We start from the raw sequence: 19605 nt of genomic DNA, 5'->3' as shown, positions 1-19605 counted from the left end.
AGTTTGGTATTCTTGACTCACTCATAGCGTTTGTACAATCTTGAGTGATAGCAATGGCACATTTGGGGGGTGGGGGCATAAGAATGAATTATTATCAATCATCAATGTCAGAAAAAATCTAAACTTATAATAATAATAATAATAATAATATAATAATAATAATAATAATAATAATAATAATAATAATAATAATATACAACAATAATAATAATAATAATAGTATATAATAATAATAATAATAATATCATTATTTTATTATTATTATTATTAGAAGTATAGTAGTAGTAGTTGCTACAACAGTAGTATAAAGAACAGATTTTCAGAAATCAAGTGTAAAATAAAAAAAATATAAAAATTCAACGATGAAACAACGGGCTGAGAGGGACTAGCTAAGAATACGACAAAGAAAGAAGAACCGAACAACAGCTAAATGTGGGGAGAAAGATCGTTCTGCTGCAGAATGATCTTTCTCGACATTAAGAAGATTGAAAACTTATCTCAGAACAACTATGACTGTTGAAAGACTTTTCTAACTTAGTTATTATCCATGTGTATAGGGATATGGAAATAAATGCAGAGGGTGTGATTGATAAGTTTGTTTTAGTAGGCAAACATAGACGGAAATTTGTTCTTTAACTTTACTGTTACTATGCAAACGTTTAGTATGTTAGCATGGTAAAATATGCTTTACCCATTTTACCGTGTGTGAAACATGGAAATTAAATAGGTGATCACTAACCTTTGCCAAATATACATCTTTCTTTTTACTTTACTAGTAAATTACGTACACTGCTTTAGTTGCTTAACTACTAGTATGCACCTAATGCATGTATAGCAAATATTTAAAATTTGTGGTAAGGATGGTATGAATGATCTACATTCCAGTTTTCATCAATGGGTACTATACTATTCTCTAACTATTGAGACTGGAATGTTTTGTATATTCCAATTTCAGTCAATCAGTAAAGATCTGTAAAGGTTCACATCTAACAAGAATTATTGGTTACAGGTTTTTCATATTAACCACCATAAAAGTACCAAATCTTTGGCCAAAATACCTGTGAAATGTTATAGAGCGTTTTGCTCACAGGGCTCCGGCCCGGACCCCCAGGTCACACCAGACCCCCTAGCTCACCGCCCCTTCCTTTTACAAACAGCCAACACCCCCCCCCCCCCCCCCCCCCCCCCCCCCCCCCCCCCCCCCCCCCCCCCCCCCCCCCCCCCCCCCCCCCCCCCCCCCCCCCCCCCCCCCCCACCCCCCCCCCCCCCTTCCTTAAATTCTGGATCCGCCACCGAGTGATAGTAAATAAAAGCTGTATGGGTGGCTTTTTGGGAGAGCCATTTTACGTCGTATTTTTGGGTAAATTTTGTGGGTATTTAGGGTATTTTTGGGGACAAACGAAATACACTTACTTTACATTTATCAATACCTGCCAATATGTCGTAGGAAAAGTACTTTGAATACTCCATAACTGTAGCAGGGCATAACTGAGCCTGTGTTCCTGTCTCGATCACGTTCACGGAAATTGACATGCCCGGGTTTGTATCACTTCCCCTTTGCCAAGACAGCAGAAAAGTATATGCAAGAAATTAACATCAATTTAAGAAAACTCGAAGGAATGTCCAAAACAGAAATAAAGGGCAAAACCAGATGGTCTCTGCGTTCTGGAGACTATGCTTCCTAATAATAAATTCCTCTGGATAAAAGGGCAGTAAATCATTAAGTTTCTGAAATCCAACTCGTAAGTATATAACCATAACCACTGTGAAAAGTTTAACAATAAGCAGAACTTAAAAGTAGATTTTTTGTGCAGATGGCTGCATGCATTCCCGGGTGACAGAACCAAGGACAGAGGAAACGTTGGTGGCACTTCCCTACAAGTACACATGAAAACTATTCTTGGTCATGCTGAAATGGAGAGACATTGACAACATGAAGTCATCCGGAAGTAGAGCTCAGCAGTTGACCACAGCCCATTTCCAGTCTGCAGAAAATGACCCCACATAAGTAGCTGAACTGATATTGGCCGAGTTTATATCTGAACATGCATCAACGTTACCTGTAGGTCATTTAGGTGTACTGACATCTCGAACCAAACATCAACTACACTACAGAAAATAGAGCTCCATCGCACCAAGTGTGCCAACTTACAAAAACATATATTAGCCCCATCTTCCCAACAGTGCCTAAGTGAAATTGTGATCAGTATCACAGCCTAATTGTTGACAGCACAATTGAGACCAATATCGCATGCTTAGGATTGAGGATTGAGGATTGAGGATTCGGTTCTAGGACAAAAAAAAAAAAAACCTTTGTGGACACATTTTTTTCATCTTAAAACCTTTGAAATGTAAACACAGTTTATAAAGCAGTAAAAAGCAGTCCGGAGGAGGACGGTTTAAGCCTTAATACGTTGATAGGCGTAGGAACTGATGGTGCCAGTTCTATAATCGGAAAAACACGCACTGTCAACATTGCTGAAAAATGATATTCCTGAGATAACCGTTGTATGTCACTCACTTCACTTAGCTGCAGGCAAATCCTAAGAAAATCTTCCCACAATTCTAATATTTTTGTTTAGGGAAACCCATACTTGATTTTCAAACAGCCTCAAAAGATGCATAAGGTATTAAAAAAATAAAGTGCCAGGGCTAGCTCCTACACGATGGCTGGCACGCTTAGAAGCAATAAATGTTAAACTTGATGAGCAAAAATCACAGTTGATCTATTGGACACGCACCCACAGTCTCATGCAGGTGGTACCGGATTAAAATTACTTGTCAAAGTGTGCTGAAGAGAATCTACCAAACCTCAACATTCCGAATTGCATCCCCACACTCATCAACTTTGGCAATGTGCTTAATTGTTATGCTCAGTCTTGTTCACTAAATAATGAACAAATAATTTATGTCAAAGAACGGTGTGTACGTTTCATACTAGAACTTACTAATCAAGTAAAGCATCGTCTTCCAGACAATGTCGAAACTCTTCTAATGCTAAAGACCTTACATCCATCAAATACAACCCCCCTCCCCCAATGCTACTGTATATGTAGCTAGAAGATACAAATTAACCTTTGTTGATGTGGATAAATTGGAAAATGAATGGAGTATCATCAGCTTCGTACAGTGGCCTCACGAATGTCTTAGAGATACTGTCAGTTTCTGGGCTGAGGTAAATGAGCACACCAATTCCTCTGGTGAAACACACATCATCATGGGTAACATCACTTCTGTCACTTTCTTTTTCTAATGACAGTATTGAAAGAATTTTTTCACAAATGAATGTGGTTCAAACAGATTTCAGGAACAGGTTACATGTGTTATCAGTAGAAGCTCTTTACAGATCCGGTATGGTTTGGCAAAGCAGTCATTAAACTGTTCCAGTTTCATACCATTCAGTGACATGCTAAGGAACTATGGGGCTAAAGGTAGTGGGGGAAGAGGAGGAGGATAAAGGGATCATTTCTCAAAAAATTGGTTAAAAAGTATAATCAATCAGGCTAATTACCTTTCATAGTGAAACAAATATAGTTTTAGTTTGTTTTTTTGCCCTTTCTTTATTGGATTTGTCTTAATACGAATGAAGGAAAATATTTTTTCTTTTTTTTCGTCTTAATTCGAATGAAGGAAAATATTTTTTTCTTTTTTTTTCATTTCAGTTTCTGTTGTACTAAGCATTTCTGGCTACTGGTGCTTGATTTACAAAAATTGTGAAACCAACTATGATTTTAGTTTGTTATTTTGCACTTAATTTTTGAATGGGTCTAATACAGTTGTAGCTTACATTACAGAAATGATCATTCATAATTAACAAACCACTCCAGTTAGTGATAATGCGAATGAAGCCAATGAGTTTATTTTTAGAAAAAATGTTTTTTGTTGTATTACGCATTTTTGTCCATGCTGCTCGAACATGTATTTGTATGCTATTAATTGAAAATACTTTCAAATATTAATTTCTATGTCAACATTTAATGCAAAAATATTCAAATATACTGTTCATGTTGTTGCATTAACCTTCTTAGAAACTAGTTATTTTTATAAAAAAAATGGGACTTGTTTGTAAGTAAAATTTGTTGTTGCTACTTGAAAAATCCGTGGGCGATCTGTGGCTACAACGTGACATTTTGTGGGGAGCACCCGAGTCAAAAGTGGCAACAGCCCAACACTGACTGCACATTGTGCACAATTTACACTGTAGTGTAAAATCTAGTGTGATGCCATCAGTTCTAGAGGAATTTCTGGAGTTTTTGTCAGAATTTTTCCATGACTAACTTCTCAACTTGTTTGCAAGTGCCGCCTCGAAATTTATATTAATAAAAACGCCCAACATTCTTCAAAAAATTTAAACTTGCGATCGAAACGTTTTCACTTTTTGAGTGTCTACCCCCTACCCCAGTCTCCTACCAACTTAAGAACTGATACCAGTCAGGGTTGTCAAACCCGCGGATTACCGGCCCAATTGGGCTACTTTTGAGCTACTTGCCTCGGGCAACGAAATGGTGCCGCTATCTACCTAAAATTGGGCTAGTTTGGTGAAACAAAACCGTGGCATCAAAATCCGTTTTAATGGCGTTAGAATTGTAATTTTTCATATTTACTTTTCTCTTTGATTTTAGTAAATAGTGTTTAAAGCATAATAATGAAATAGTAGTATTTTTTTCCGTTTTACCAGTTGTTTGATCAGACAGACTTTCGCCCGTCTAGACACTAGGCAGGAACTGGGGCGTTGAGGGTAACAGATTTCAAAATGTGTCACTAGTCATATTCATTTTTCCCACTCAGTGAGAGGGTTGACTGCGTTATAATGCCAAAAAAAGGGCAATTGGAGTGTTTATAAAATAACGTTACAATCCTAAATGGGACAATGAGGAACTTGAAAAATTGGGTTGAAAGTGTTCATGGTGAACAAACAGAAGCACGATGTGGTTTTTGCAATGCTGTCATAAGAGCTCACCATTCGGATTTCATGAAACACGCTAATACTGGGACCCATATGTGAAAGCAAAATAAAGCAATGTTTCGAGGTTTCTGAAGGCCAGTAGGTACTTCATCTCAGCAAACCAAGCGGATTGACTTCAACCAAAATGCTACGGATTTGAAACTTTCCGTGTGCATTGCTTGCCATACCTCAATACATTCTATTTTGGAGTTCGATCCTGTACTTCGATTTTATGATTACAATTACTGTTCTATGTATGAATATAGTATATATACTACCGAATGAATGTATGCATATTATATATGTCTGAGTATTTGAGTGTATATTTAAAGGCAAGTCACTTTCACACGTAGAGCAAATGTAAAAATGACATACAGTGGTAACAGTATCAGTATACAGTTAATATAACTGGTTTTAGAATATGGAAGTTTAGCTCAAGCTTATATTTAAACCAGTTCAATTTAATATTATATAATTTTATATTTATATATATATATATATATATATAGATAGAATATATATAATATAGATATAAGTATATAATATATATTGTAGCTGTAATTGATGAATTTTTTAAAACAGATGTGGGTCGCAACTTTTCCACAAAGTTGTTTGTGAACTGTGCAGACCAAACAGCTCAGTCTTTCGTCTGTTGCTATGGCGAGTACACCGGAGAGAATTCGTCGAACTTCATCGTGAATTTCCTGCTCTTCGGAAAGAAAGGGCGATGAATACAGAAACAGGGATTTGAAGAACGAAGGTTATGCAAAAATGACTGGGAAATAGACCCCACTGCTACCGAAGAAAATAAATTCGTTGCGTTCAAACTACTGAAGAGAGCTGAAGAAAATGATCAACAGTGAGAAGTCAGGTTCTGGTTTGGACGATATATACGCAGAAATTTCTTGTAGTCTGTAAAGAACGAAGTGATAAGTTCTTGCAGTAGATTTTCATGCGTAAATTTCTTTTTCCATCCACAACTTCCTTTTAAGCATTTTTTTTTCCCCCGGATTCTTCTCAGGCCAGAATAATGGCAACACGAGCTGCCTCTTTGCTCATCCTCACTATCCGGGCTTTAACAGACAACAATAATTGTACAACCCAACCTCTAGTGAGTGGAAAATACCAAAGATTGCTCGATCACCAATTTGTACAGTCACGACTGATCGTGTATGGAGCCCTTAACAACAGGCCAATGCTCATCGAGAAACACAGAACAAGTTAAACAAGTAAAAGATAAGCCGAAGTTTCTTCAGCTAAATCGAGTTTTGTGTACAGCATAACAATGATGTATGAAACTCTCAGCCACGGTCCTGTGGCGGCCTGTGTTGTTGGCACATATCGCAGAGCCACATGCACGGTCATGGCTAACTTTAACCTTAAATAAAATAAAAAAAAAAATTACTGTGGCTAGAAGGCTGTAATTTGGTATTTTGATGATTTGTGGGTGGATGATCAACAAACTAATTTGCAGCCCCCTAGCTTCAGTAACTTTTAAAATCTGAAGGTGGACTGAGAAGTGCAGACAGAGATAAAAGGCAGTCTCAATAGTTTTCTTTTACAGAAAACAAAAAAAAAAAAAAAAAATCGTGCCTCGTGTTACTGATCATTAAAAGCCTATAATTTAGATACCAAAATTATATAGTATCAAAGGGCAGACTTTAATAGAAATCTTTTAATATAAAATGAAAAGGTTTGGTCAACAGAGTCATGTGGCTGAAACTCATCCTTACCAATTCTTTCAGGAGTTGATTCTCTCAAGATTCCAATGCTATGAATAACTCCCCAAAACTAAGCCTGACGTTAAAACTCCTCACAGCAGAATTTGAACAATCTGCAAGAACTAGGATATTTCGGTTTTAATGAAGCAGTCTTTAAGACAGGCAAAGGCTAATCAATGCTTTCGTAAATCTAAACACTTCTAACTCTATTATTATTATTTTTTTTTTTTTTGCTCTATCAGTCCTTCAATCGACTGAGTGGTATTTATAGTGTGGGGTTCCGGGTTGCATCCTGCCTCCTTAGGAGTCCATCACTTTTCTTACTATGTGCGCCGTTTCTAGGATCACACTCTTCTGCATGAGTCCTGGAGCTACTTCAGCCTCTAGTTTTTCTAGATTCCTTTTCAGGGATCTTGGGATCGTGCCTAGTGTTCCTATGATTATGGGTACAATTTCCACTGGCAAATCCCATATCCTTCTTACTATTTCTATTTTCAGATCTTGATACTTATCCATTTTTTCCCTCTCTTTCTCTTCAACTTTGGTGTCCCATGGTATTGCGACATCAATGAGTGATACTTTCTTCTTGATTTTGTCAATCAACGTTACGTCTGGTCTATTTGCACGTATCACCCTATCTGTTCTGATACCATAGTCCCAGAGGATCTTTGCCTGATCGTTTTCTATCACTCCTTCAGGTTGGTGCTCATACCACTTATTACTGCAAGGTAGCTGATGTTTCTTGCACAGTCTTCAGTGGAGGGCTTTTGCCACTGAATCATGCCTCTTTTTGTACTGGTTCTGTGCAAGTGCCTTACATTCGCTTGCTATGTGGTTTATGGTTTCATTTTTCGTATTGCACTTCCTACATATGAGAAAGATGTTATTTCCGTCTATCGTTCTTTGAACATATCTGGTTCTTAGGGCCTGATCTTGTGCCGCTGTTATCATTCCTTCAGTTTCCTTCTTTAGCTCTCCCCTCTGTAGCCATTGCCACGTGTCATCGCTGGCTAGTTCTTTAGTCTGTCTCATGTATTGTCCGTGCATTGGTTTGTTGTGCCAGTCCTCTGTTCTGTTTGTCATTCTCCTGTCTCTGTATATTTCTGGGTCTTCGTCTACTTTTATTAGTCCTTCTTCCCATGCACTCTTTAGCCACTCGTCTTCATTGGTTTTCAGATATTGCCCCAGTACTCTGTTCTCGATGTTGACGCAGTCCTCTATACTTAGTAGTCCTCTCCCTCCTTCCTTTCGTGTTATGTATAGTCTGTCCGTATTTGCTCTTGGGTGTAGTGCTTTGTGTATTGTCATATGTTTCCTGGTTTTCTGATCTATGCTGCGGAGTTCTGCCTTCATCCATTCCACTATTCCTGCGCTGTATCTGATTACTAGCACTGCCCATGTGTTTATGGCTTTTATCATATTTCTGGCATTGAGTTTTGACTTGAGTATCGCCTTGAGTCTCTGCATATATTCTTTCTGATCGTGTCCTTCATCTCTTGGTGTTTTATATCCCCTCCTTCCATTATTCCCAGGTATTTGTATCCAGTCTCATCTATGAGTTTGATGTTGCTCCCATCTGGTAGCTTTATCCCTTCAGCTCTTGTTACTTTGCCCTTTTGTATGTTGACTAAGGCGCATTTTTCTATTCCAAACTCCATCCTGATGTCCCCAGACACAATCCTTACAGTCTGGATTAGGGTATCTATTTCCTTGATGCTTTTACCATACAGCTTGATGTCGTCCATGAACATCAGATGGTTAATTCTGTTGCCTCTTTTCTTGAGTTGGTACCCAGCATCCATCTTCTGTAGTACTTTTGTCATGGGAATCATGGCTACTACGAAGAGTAGTGGGGACAGTGAGTCTCCCTGGAAGATCCCTCTCCTGATATTAACCTCTGCTAGTCTTATTCCAGAGCTTGTAAGTATTGTATTCCAGTTGCGCATTGTATTTTTGAGGAAGCTGATGGGGTTTTCCTTTGCCCCATATATTTTCAGGGATTCTATTAGCCATGTGAGTGGTATCATGTCGAAGGCTTTCTTATAGTCTATCCATGCCATGCTTAGGTTGGTTTTCCTTCTCCTACTGTTCTTCATTACCATTTTGTCTATCAGGAGCTGGTCTTTTGTGCCCCTACACTTCCTTCTGCAGCCTTTCTGTTGGTGGGAGATGGTGTTTGTCTCCTCTAGGTAGTTGTATAGCCTTTCACTGATGATACCTGTTAGTAACTTCCACATTATTGGTAGGCAGGTGATAGGCCTGTAGTTACTGGCTATATTTCCCTTACTCTTGTCTTTTTGTACTAAGGATGTCCTTCCTGTGGTCATCCATTTGGGTGCATGGTGATTTGAGATACAATGCTGGAGTTGTTCTGCTATTCGTGGGTGTAGGGCCTTGAAGTTTTTGAGCCAGTATCCATGGACTTCATCGGGACCTGGGGCTTTCCAGTTTGGCAATTTCTTTAGTTGGTGTCTGAATGTGTCTGTCGTGATCTCTGTGAATCTTTGTTTTATTCTCCCTGTTTCTTCTTCCTTGACTTCCTGGAGCCATGTTGCATGTTTGTTGTGTGATACCGGATTGCTCCATATGTTTTCCCAGAGTCTCTTACTTGGTTCAGCTTCAGGAATTTCTTGGTGGTTGTCTTCCCCTCTTAGTTGGCTGTCTAGTCTTTTCTGGTTAGTTCCAAATAGTTTGTTCTGTTGGTATCCCTTATTCCTGTTCATGTACCGTTGGATCTTATGTGCTTTGGCCTTAAGCCTCTGTTTTACATCTATTGTGTTGTTTAGTCCCCTCTCTTGTACTTTGTATTTCTCGTTGAGTTCCTCCCTTGTTTTCTCTTCTTAGCCTTTTTCTGCCATCTCTTTCAGTTTACTCAAGTCAGATCTCATCACCATGATTTGCTTTTCCAGGCGCCTTTTCCAAAGAGGTTGCTGTTTTGGTTTCTGTTGTGCTGGTGGAGTTGGTGTTCGTATCCCCATCAGTTCTGCTACTAATCTTGCTCCTGCATATGCCAAGTTATTTGTTTCTGTGATACTGGTGGTGTGTATTATGCCCATTATTTCACTGACCTCACTTGTTTTCTCCCTTAATTTCTTGGCGTTGTAGGCTTTCATGGAGGGGATCTTTGTTCTCTCTGTATCTGGCTCCATCCATTGTCTAATCTTTTCTACCCATTCCGTCCTCTCTGTTACTTCGTCGGTGTTTCTTCGTGTGTCGTTGTTTGATACCTCATCCTCCCTGTCGTCTTCTATGGCATCGTCTCTCAGTTCGTCTTCGTGTAATTTGTTGTCGTGTGACATTTCCCTTTCCAGTTCTTCTCTTTCTGTTGGGGAGAGCCAGTTCTTTTTCTTTATGTTCCTTACTTGGTCTGCCAGCCTCTGCTCTGTTTGGGGGTGTTATTATTCCTCTCATTCCAGATGTTGACCAACCTTCTTCTATATCCTCTCTCTGTCGGGTTGCTTCTGATGTAGCATCTCCATATTTCCTTATTTTCTTCTCTTGTCCATTTCTTCCTTTGGTTTGCTTCTGCAGCTCCAATCTCAGGCTGTTGGTTACTGTCGTTGTGGTGGTCAGTTATTATTATTATTATTATTATTATTATTATTATTATACGTATAGCAAAAAGACAATTCATTTATTGTGCAAGCTTCAACAGACTAGAATGCCCAAATGAGAAAAGGCATAAACAACGGGGGGGGTGCAAAGACGGTCTGGCAAGTGAAGCGGGCCTATCAACTGGGTTTATTTGATTGTGAGCTATTTTATGTGTTTTTTAAGCCACATGAACAAGGTATTTCAGCACAAATTATATAATCCCACAACTGTTTGTTTATCTCATCATCACTGGTAGCTAGTAGACAGACAAGGATCAAGAAACGTAATATTTCCGAGAAATTTCATATATTTATGATTGCACATTTAAAAAGAAAACATGCTGTTACTTCTTGGGGCTTCGGGGGTGGACCGAATTATTTCATTAACCCTTTTTTTCTTATTAAATTCTTATTTCGTTCTGTAATCTATTAAATTCTTATTTCGTTCTGTAATCTGTTAACTATCTATAAAGGATAATTGTTTATCAGGAAATAATTGGCCTTCTGCAGAAATTATTCTTATCTTGATAAAAAAAAAAATGGGATACATTGATTAAACGTTTGCCAAAATACCTAAAGTCTGTTTTCGGGTTCTTTTCGCAGGTTGCTAGGTCTGAACAGCGCCCAGTTCCAAAGCTCAGCGGAGTTGACACCTCACATTTACAGAGATAAGTGCAATAACCTCACGTACCTGGTGGCAAAACAAAGGCAACTTTGCTCCCTTTCGCAAAATGTCCTGAAGGTAAGTTAACTACGATGTGATCTCGTTGTTCTATTTAGATTCCAACACATGGTTTTCTATACAATTAAAATATAGTCATCCTACTAAGATACAACACTGAAAAAAGTAAGGATAATGGAAACAACTATGAGGAACTTATTAGCTCTTTAAAATGCATTACAGTAGTTAAAATTTTAGGAAGTAATTCAGCACAGTGGAAAGTGACGTCAAATGAAACAACCAACATGACCCATGACATCCAAAATAAAGATCACAATAAAGACTTAATAATGTTTGATGAAAGGAAAAAACTGAAGCTAATGAAATGTAAATTAAATAAACTAAAAAGTTTCGACGCTATGAGGCCCACATTTATTTTGGAGTGGTAGAAATATTAACGGCACTGAAAACCCACAAGGCCTGGTTAATGAATACCTTAATTAGACAGTTCAGATTTTGAAAGTAGTGAGGATAGGTATTGCGTAAAAAAATAAAATAAAAATTTACCTTTATAAAAAAATGGGGGAGGACCTACATATGATTAGGTTAAATGTGCCAGTACTTAGCAATGTAATCACCAAGTTATCCCACTGTCAGTCTTTTAAATGCTAATTCAAAATACTTACTGAAAATATTGCAAGACCAACCTGATACAGAATAAATTCCTCCGTGATAGCGTAAATTCTGCTGAGCTTCATTAGTTACCCATTAAGTCAAGATTAAAATGAGAGCTTTCCCCGGCATTGTGATGAACAGTATGAAAAGAAAATATTTAAGAGGCTTCATCGAGCCATAGACCTATTAAGAGTACCTGTTCTCAGAATCAAAGGATGTAGATAATTGCAACCAAGATATACCAACGATTTTAGAATGAAAACTTTAGAGCTCAAGGTACATAACCTAAACTACGGGAAAATTATGTAAAAATTCATAAAATAAGCTATCACTAGCACTATAAGAAAAAATAACATTTTTATAATAAGTAATTAACTGCCTAACATTTCACTCGCCAACAGCTTAAAATTTTGAAATTCGCAGCTTAAATTTTTTTAATTCGCGGTAATGCTAGTTTGTATAGGTTCTGGGTTAATTGACCTGGCCCACTTTCAGGGAAAGGAAGGGACAACACCTGAGGGTCATATTTTTAAACTGGCATCTTCGACGAAGAAGCTCTTCGAGGTTGAAATGGTATTATTGTGCCGCGAAGCAGCTCTTCGTCCCAAAGACAAATATGAATTGAGGGTGAAAATTATTGGAAACGAAGATGTAGCCTTCACCACCTCTTTGCAACCTCATGGTATATAGTTTGTAAAATTAAACGAGAACCGCATAACTATGTAAGTATTGGAACGTATAACACATGCCAAATATTTTAGTAGTCCATTTTTTTCAGTACTTCAATACAAATGGTCTTGTTTCCATTCTTGTAAAAGACTATGAACTTCACAGCTGTAACAGAATCGTCTTTCAACTCTTCTTGGATTATATTCGTTCGGCAAAACAACCACTGCAAAATAAATGAAGATGAAAAGAACCAAAGATTAACGAACTTTTCAAAAATATTTCCAAACAATCAGCTTCAAGGAATGGTCGTGAAGTACAGATCCTCTTCGTGAAAACGATTCTCCTATATTTTTATAATACCGCTCCATGAAAAAGATTTTACAAGCAGCCTTTTCATCGAAGAAGGTGGTAGTTTAAAAATACGGCCCTGAGAGTCATTGATTGTTTTCAGCCCTTACATCCACATGAGAGGAGGAGTGAGGGCTTTGATTCCTACTTTTTAAGTGTAAATAAAACTATTTCATTATGAAAATCATTTTTATTTATGTAACTAATCGAGTAATCATATTGCTGAATCCAACATTGCACTGGAGGTGAGAAAAGAATGTACTCTGTCTATTCCCAAACATTATTGATGATAACGAGTTATGAATATGAAATTGCTAGCATTGATAAATTGCTTTTATTCCTTACCTGGTAAGAGGTAGATGCTTACTCTGGTCAGCGCTCAACTGTGTAGGGTGTGGCAAAGTAGCCCTGACTCGCCTCAACATTAGTGGGAGCTTGTAGCAAGGGATAACACCGTTGGCTACCAAGCATACATATATATACATATTTACTCCCACCCAGGACGCAGTACCAACAAACCAATCGACCAGACATAAATACCTACACCAAGTATTGACACCCAACCATAAAAACACTAAGATTGGTGAGTACTCTAGGAACACAATACCCATGGCCCCCTTCAAACTCGACATTTTAGTTCAAGGCGAAGATGATAGAAAGGTTGCAAGACTTCCTACACTTCGTCCCACAACACCATATCAGCCACCAAAAATGTACACAAGGTAATTGCAGTCGCTGTTCATCGTTTCTGTCACGAAGATAATGGGCAGCGAATATCGACTTAACACCTCCAATAACTTGCTTGTAAAATAGAGGGTAAGGATAAATTATGTCTGAATGCTAAGAAAGTTGCAAATGCTCTTACTTCGTGAGCTTTGGCTTTGAAGGAAGGCAAGACTACTTATTCAATTAAAAGAACGAAATTTGGTTATCAGATCTCTCCAGAAGAAAGGCGGGCATTCTTCAAGAAGGCGCAAGACAGATTCTTCACTGACCACCAAAGATTATTCTAAGGCCTCGAATTTTCTTTGTTCTATGGAGGTAATATCTCAGGGCTCTTACAGGGAACAATTCTCTCTTTATCTCCAGGCCCAGGATTTCAGACAAACTTATAATAACGAACAAATGCGGCTAAGGCTAGGCTGTGTTCTCATATTCTGCTAAAAAGCCCAGGGTGAATGAACAAAACACATCCCCATGGGAAAATTCTATTCTTTTATCTATAGCATGTACTTCACTGGCCAGCTCAACAATGCTACAAGAAAATGGGTCTTCCTGGTAATGTTTCGTAAAAAGAAAAACATATAGGTTCGAAACGAGGACCAGAGACCCATTTCAAGAGTGCATCCATGGAGCAGTTTGTACGTTCTTATATAAAAAAGAAGGAATCTGGATGAGTTCGTCTGTACTAGCTGAAACGAAGATAAAACTGAAGAGACCTCATATGGAGCCTTCCCAGGGCGACAACCTTCTCCATGGAGGCTAACTTGCTAAGAAGGCTCATCCATTGCTTAGCGGAGCAGGTATGTTATGAGAGGAACCCGTTCACTTTCTTGAGACACGCCTGTATTCTTTTGGGGATGGAAAAAACCTGAAAATTCCGAGAATCTATCACTCTCCCCAAATATATAATTCTCTGTTTAGGAATCAATTGGGACTTGCGATGGTTGATTAACAGGCCGAAATCCTGCACTAAGAGAAGGGTCTTCTGACAATCCTCCATGCACCTTTCCTACAACGATGATCGAAGGAGCCAGTTGTTTAAAAAGAAGGAGATGTTGATCCCAATTAGATCAAGTCATTGGGCGAGCACAGCAAGTACCCAAGTAAAGATTTGCAGTGCTGTCTAAATCCCAAAGCACAGGGCTCAGAACTGGTAGTCTCTATTGTGGAACACAAAGCAAAGGTACTCTCTGGACTTTGGATGCACTGGGATGTGCAAATAAGCATCCTGCATGTCTATAGTTATCATCCAGTTGCCTTGCTGAATAAATGGTAGAATTACTTTTTTCCATCTTGAATTTCGTCGTTTCAACAAAGAAATTCGAGGCACTGACATCCAGTACTGGCCTCCATCCCCGTGATGCTTTGGGTACCACAAAGACACAATTGTAGGGAACTTCCAACTGACTTCTTCGACTACTTCAATGCTTCCTTCTGGAGGAGGGATAAGATTTTGTTTGTGAGAGCCGAATACCTCTCTGAGCCTACCGAGCAGGCAGTCAACGTGATGGGTGAGTTGATGTACTGGCACATGGAGGGGAGAACTTCTTTTTGGGAGGGGAAGGCTTAATGGAAGTCTTCTTACAAGGGCAGGATGACTAACAAAGGTTCATCCTGGGTCTAGAATGTGGTCTTGATCTGCCACTACAAAAGGGCAGGGGCTGAAGAGAAGACACCAATCTGGAATGAACCAAAGAAAATTCTCTAAGGTGTCTTGGTGAGCAAGCTAAAAGATCTTGTGTACTCTTCTTTTGGAGATCCACGGCAATGTCACTGATGACGGATTGCGGGAAGAGATGTTGGTGATCGAGAGGCGAAAACAACAATGCTGACTTCTGAGAGGCTGTGACACTCTTCAAGATGAACAAACACCAAAGTTCTCTCTTTTTTAGCATTCCCATTGCAAAGAGAGAACCAATTTCTTGTGTACCATCTCTAATACCCTTATCGGCGCATGACAGGACATACACCCAATAAGCTCATAACTCCATAAATCTCGAGTAAATCCTCCAGAAAGTTATCTAATTTGATAGTGGAGAACATCACTTTGGCAGAGGCAAAGGTTAAACTTTCAAGAAGAATCAATGAGCCTGGAGGGGTCTCCCTGGGATGAGGCAGCCACTCCCATAGGAGTCTTCCTGGGATGAGGCAACCACTCCCAGAAGAGCTTCCTGATGCACTTTATCTCCAACATACCAAACAAGAAGTGGGTAAGCAAAAGACAACTTTCCTTGCTCTCTCTTCTCCAAGAGCCATTTCTCAAAAACAGTAAGTGCCTTCCTAGTTGAAGATGAGAGCACCATCTTTGGAAGTTTAGTGGAGTCACTCGATCTGTCGCCCATAATGAAAGTCGAAGCCAGGGAAAATGAAGCCACTAAACAGAAAAACCTCAGTAACAATTGCAGAAAATAATTCATCAATGCTGCATAACCCAAAGGCATTGAATTCTGATCTACATCTGAGATCAGCAATAAGTTAGAGTCCACCGGTGTCTGAGGAGCCGTGTGCAATACTCCTGTCGAGGGCTCCTTTTTAAGTTAATTCATGATGGCGGCAAGCTGTTGTTGAATCGGAGCTAATGATGGGTTCACAGTGTTGTCAACAGGAATCAAGGGATGTGGAAGCAAAGCTGAAGTGGCTGGTGCCAAATGTCTGGCATCTGGCACCAGAACCATCTGAGACCATGTCGAGCGCTCCCTAGACCAATCAGTGCATTCAACTGTAACATGGTCAGATGAATGAGAGTACTCAGTTACTAAATGGACACTCTGGCGTGACTGAATGCTCGGGCAACAGAGGGAGATCCATTGCCAAATGCAGTATGGGTGCAAATGGGAGCTCAGGAGCAAGTGGGAGCTCAGGCACCAATGGGAGGTTGCTCCTAGAAGTATGTTTCTTCAACAAAAAAGAGCACCCTGGCATTAACACAGGTCATTGACTGACAATGCTCTGGAGAATCCCCACGATGGTAGCAAGGGATCCATAAGACGCTTGCATGGCAATGCAGGAGAGTGAACACAGTCTACTGCAGCCTTTTCAATGGTCTTAATATGTCACTGAAGCGCCATTGGTGATTCCACTCCAGGCATGAAGAATAAGAACTAGAGGACAGCCAAATCACTTCCATCTGGATACCTTTCCAATGGCCATCTGAAGTCGCGACCTGGGATGCTACAACAGATCTGTTTGTGGGGTCTCCTGCCTTGGGCTTCTGGTATGACAGTTCCCTTGTGCATGGGAGTGACCTTTGCCTAGGAGCATCAGTGGGACAAACAGGCACCTCCACCACTGTCACTTCAACAACACTTTACTATCCACTTTGTCCATAAGAACTTTCACTGATACACCCAATTGGGCTACTGTGTCCACTATTAGACCAATCTTCTGGTCAAAATTACGATTCATTTTGGACTCGAGGCTGGCAAGGGGGTTGGGGTCTCGGGTGAGGGCTTGGTAAAGGTGCAGGTTGATTAATGAAAATATTAGGAATAGGGGACAAAGAATGAGAGGGTACAGAAATTACAGGAACATCTACAGAAGACTAACAGAACTATCTAGTCTAATTCACTACTGTTTTACTCTCACCTCTGGCAGCAGCTTTATGTTTCTTGTCCTTGTCTAATTTATTTAAATGTGATTCTCATACCCTCCAGTTACTGGCATCCTAGTCAGAACACTCATTGCAGGTACAATTAATTGCGCAAACCTGTACCCTACATTATGTACACATAGACTTTTGTAGTCTCATATGCAGCCCTTGTTGCAATACCGCAAGCTAGTTATACTCAAGTCAGACATGATAATAAGTCAACTACATTAGTTTCCAGTAGTAAAGTCTTGTTAGCAAAGGGTACCAATACATCACCAAAGGTAGAAAAACACCGATGGAGACATATAAGATCAAAATCAAGCTGACCACTCGCAAATGAATTTCATTTGAGAGCCGGCAGAAATCTATTGATGACTTTCAGCTGCACTGTTCCTTCATTAAGTGGGCGGGGCCAATGAACCTAAACAAATTAGCCTTATTGCGAATTTCAAAATTTAAAGCTGCTGGCGAGTGAAACTTTAGGCAATATAATTACTTGGTAAGTTACATACATAAAAAGGTATAATCTAAAGGCTATTTAAAAAAATTGACATCTACATATTCAGAATAGCTGACATTTAATAAGTTATTAAAGTAAATGTATAATCTTGAGCTATTCTAGAAAAAGTAAATATATCTATAACAAATAAATTATGACATCATGACTTGGAAGGGCGCTCTATTCAATAATACTGTGGAAGTTTGATTCCCTGCTCTGCCAACAGTAATAGGGTTTTGTTTCTGGTGATTAGAAATTAATTTCTTGATATAATGTTGTTCGGATCCCACAATAAGCTGTAGTCCCAATGCTAGGTAACCAATTGGTTCCTAGCCACATAAAAATATCTAATCCTTCGGGCCAGCCTTAGGAGAGCTGTTTCAGCTTAGTGGTCTGGTTAAACTGAGTTATACTTCAACTTTTTGCGGAAGATATGAATGATGAATTATTTTGTATGGCATCAAGTAAAACAACATCAAAGATCAACTTGGTCTAAAGGCTATGAATTTCAGAAGATACTAAGTATATACCTAACATGAATGACATGGAACTACTGCTTAACTTACTAAATACACTGTGCACTGTGCTACTACCTAAACTGCCTCCCAAATTGCTTAGATATTTTTTTTATCTCCAAATTATTTCCTCAAGTACCAATTAAACTATCCTACCATGTGACATAGTTCTAGGCATTACTAATAAAAAAAAGAAAAATATCTTTGGTAATATAATCACTCTAAAAGAGGACATCACCTGTTTAACAATAGGATCTCATTTTAGCTGACAAAGAATCAAATACGTACATCATTACTGAACCTCCATGCAGATAAAACTAATGCCAATAGGACGGACAATGAAATTTATGGGGAGCATAAAACTTGACATTTTTTTTATTCTATTATGCAGATTGTAAGTGAAGGGGCACGGATGGGCATTAGCGAATGCCAGTTTCAGTTTCATATGCACCGATGGAACTGCACAACGTTCACCAATTCACCATACGTTTTTGGACACCTGTTGGGCATCAGTAAGTACGGTGATTGAATCAACAATATATTTAAAATACTATAATTATCAGTAGGGCGAATTTTAGTTGTCATCCACAAAATAACTGACGTAACAAAAATGATCTCTTGTGCCTGTACCTATGTATTCTTGTAAATACTATGGCTAACTTCCTTTATCTATTTCATTGTTCGTTGGTTATAAATTCTTAATATTAGACCATCTCAAGTGATCGTGGATAACTTTATGATTTTTTTTTTTTTACAAATTAAAGTACATATTTCAATATTTACTTTCATGATAGTGCCATTTATGACAGTTAGCAGAATTTAAATTATTCTTTTTTTATTACCCACATTCTTAATTAGTTATATACTAATTGCAAATGGAATACAAAATTTAGGCCAAAGGCCAATGACTGGGACTGCTGTGGTCATTCAGCACTGAAATCGATATTGACAGCAAAATACTTTACAGGTGTAACAGAAAAAAATTACACTTTTTCTAAAACACAATTTTATTAAAATGCACTAAAAGTAGTAATAGATACATTTCTGCGACACCAGGATTTTCTTAAAATCAATTATGTCTACAAAAATAAAAACATGAGAGCCAAACATGGAAGGAAATGTTACAAGAAAAGAAACATTTCTTTATTGCTTGTAGTATTTCCCTCCATGTTGTGTACCCACCCTTTTATTTGTAGATATGATTAACTGTAATTAAATCCTGGTGTATCTCTCAAAAAATTTTTTACTTTTCAGTTCATTCCAATAAATGCATGTTTTAGCCTTTTATTTGTAGACATGATTAATTGTAATAAAAGGCTGGCGTATCCCCTCAAATAATTATTTTTTTACTTTTCAGTTCATTTCAATAAATGCATGTTTTATCATTTTTTTTTTATTTTATACTTGCTGGTTTTAACAGAAATTGTAATCAATTTATGACTGTAGCTAACTAACTAAAAGGTAAAGGAAATCGGTGAATATCCCATTGTTGCCTACAGTGTATCATGTGAGGTGCACTGACAGCACTACTAGATGCCTAGCAGGTATAGACTCGATTTGATTAGGAAGTAAGTGTCCACTAGCTTAAACTAGATTAGGATAGGTTAAATTACATTACGAAGATTGGATGCAGTTAGGTTAGGACCTGATTTAGCGGAATTAAGTTT

General features: G+C 38.5%; 1 protein-coding gene across 1 annotated transcript in view; it reads left to right on the top strand.

The window, feature by feature from the left end:
• The window catches only part of LOC135216759 (protein Wnt-4-like), a 319657-nt gene that overhangs the window by 192476 nt on the left and 107576 nt on the right, over window positions 1–19605 (top strand). Inside the window, exons 3-4 of the mRNA XM_064252235.1 lie at window positions 10863–11001; window positions 18330–18450. Coding sequence (XP_064108305.1) covers window positions 10863–11001; window positions 18330–18450 — 260 coding nt within the window. The remainder of the gene's footprint in view (window positions 1–10862; window positions 11002–18329; window positions 18451–19605) is intronic.

The sequence above is a fragment of the Macrobrachium nipponense genome, chromosome 6 (genome assembly GCF_015104395.2).
Source record: "Macrobrachium nipponense isolate FS-2020 chromosome 6, ASM1510439v2, whole genome shotgun sequence".
Taxonomy (NCBI): domain Eukaryota; kingdom Metazoa; phylum Arthropoda; class Malacostraca; order Decapoda; family Palaemonidae; genus Macrobrachium; species Macrobrachium nipponense.
The sequence above is the reverse complement of the archived record's forward strand: the minus strand, read 5'-3'. Positions and strand labels throughout refer to the sequence as shown.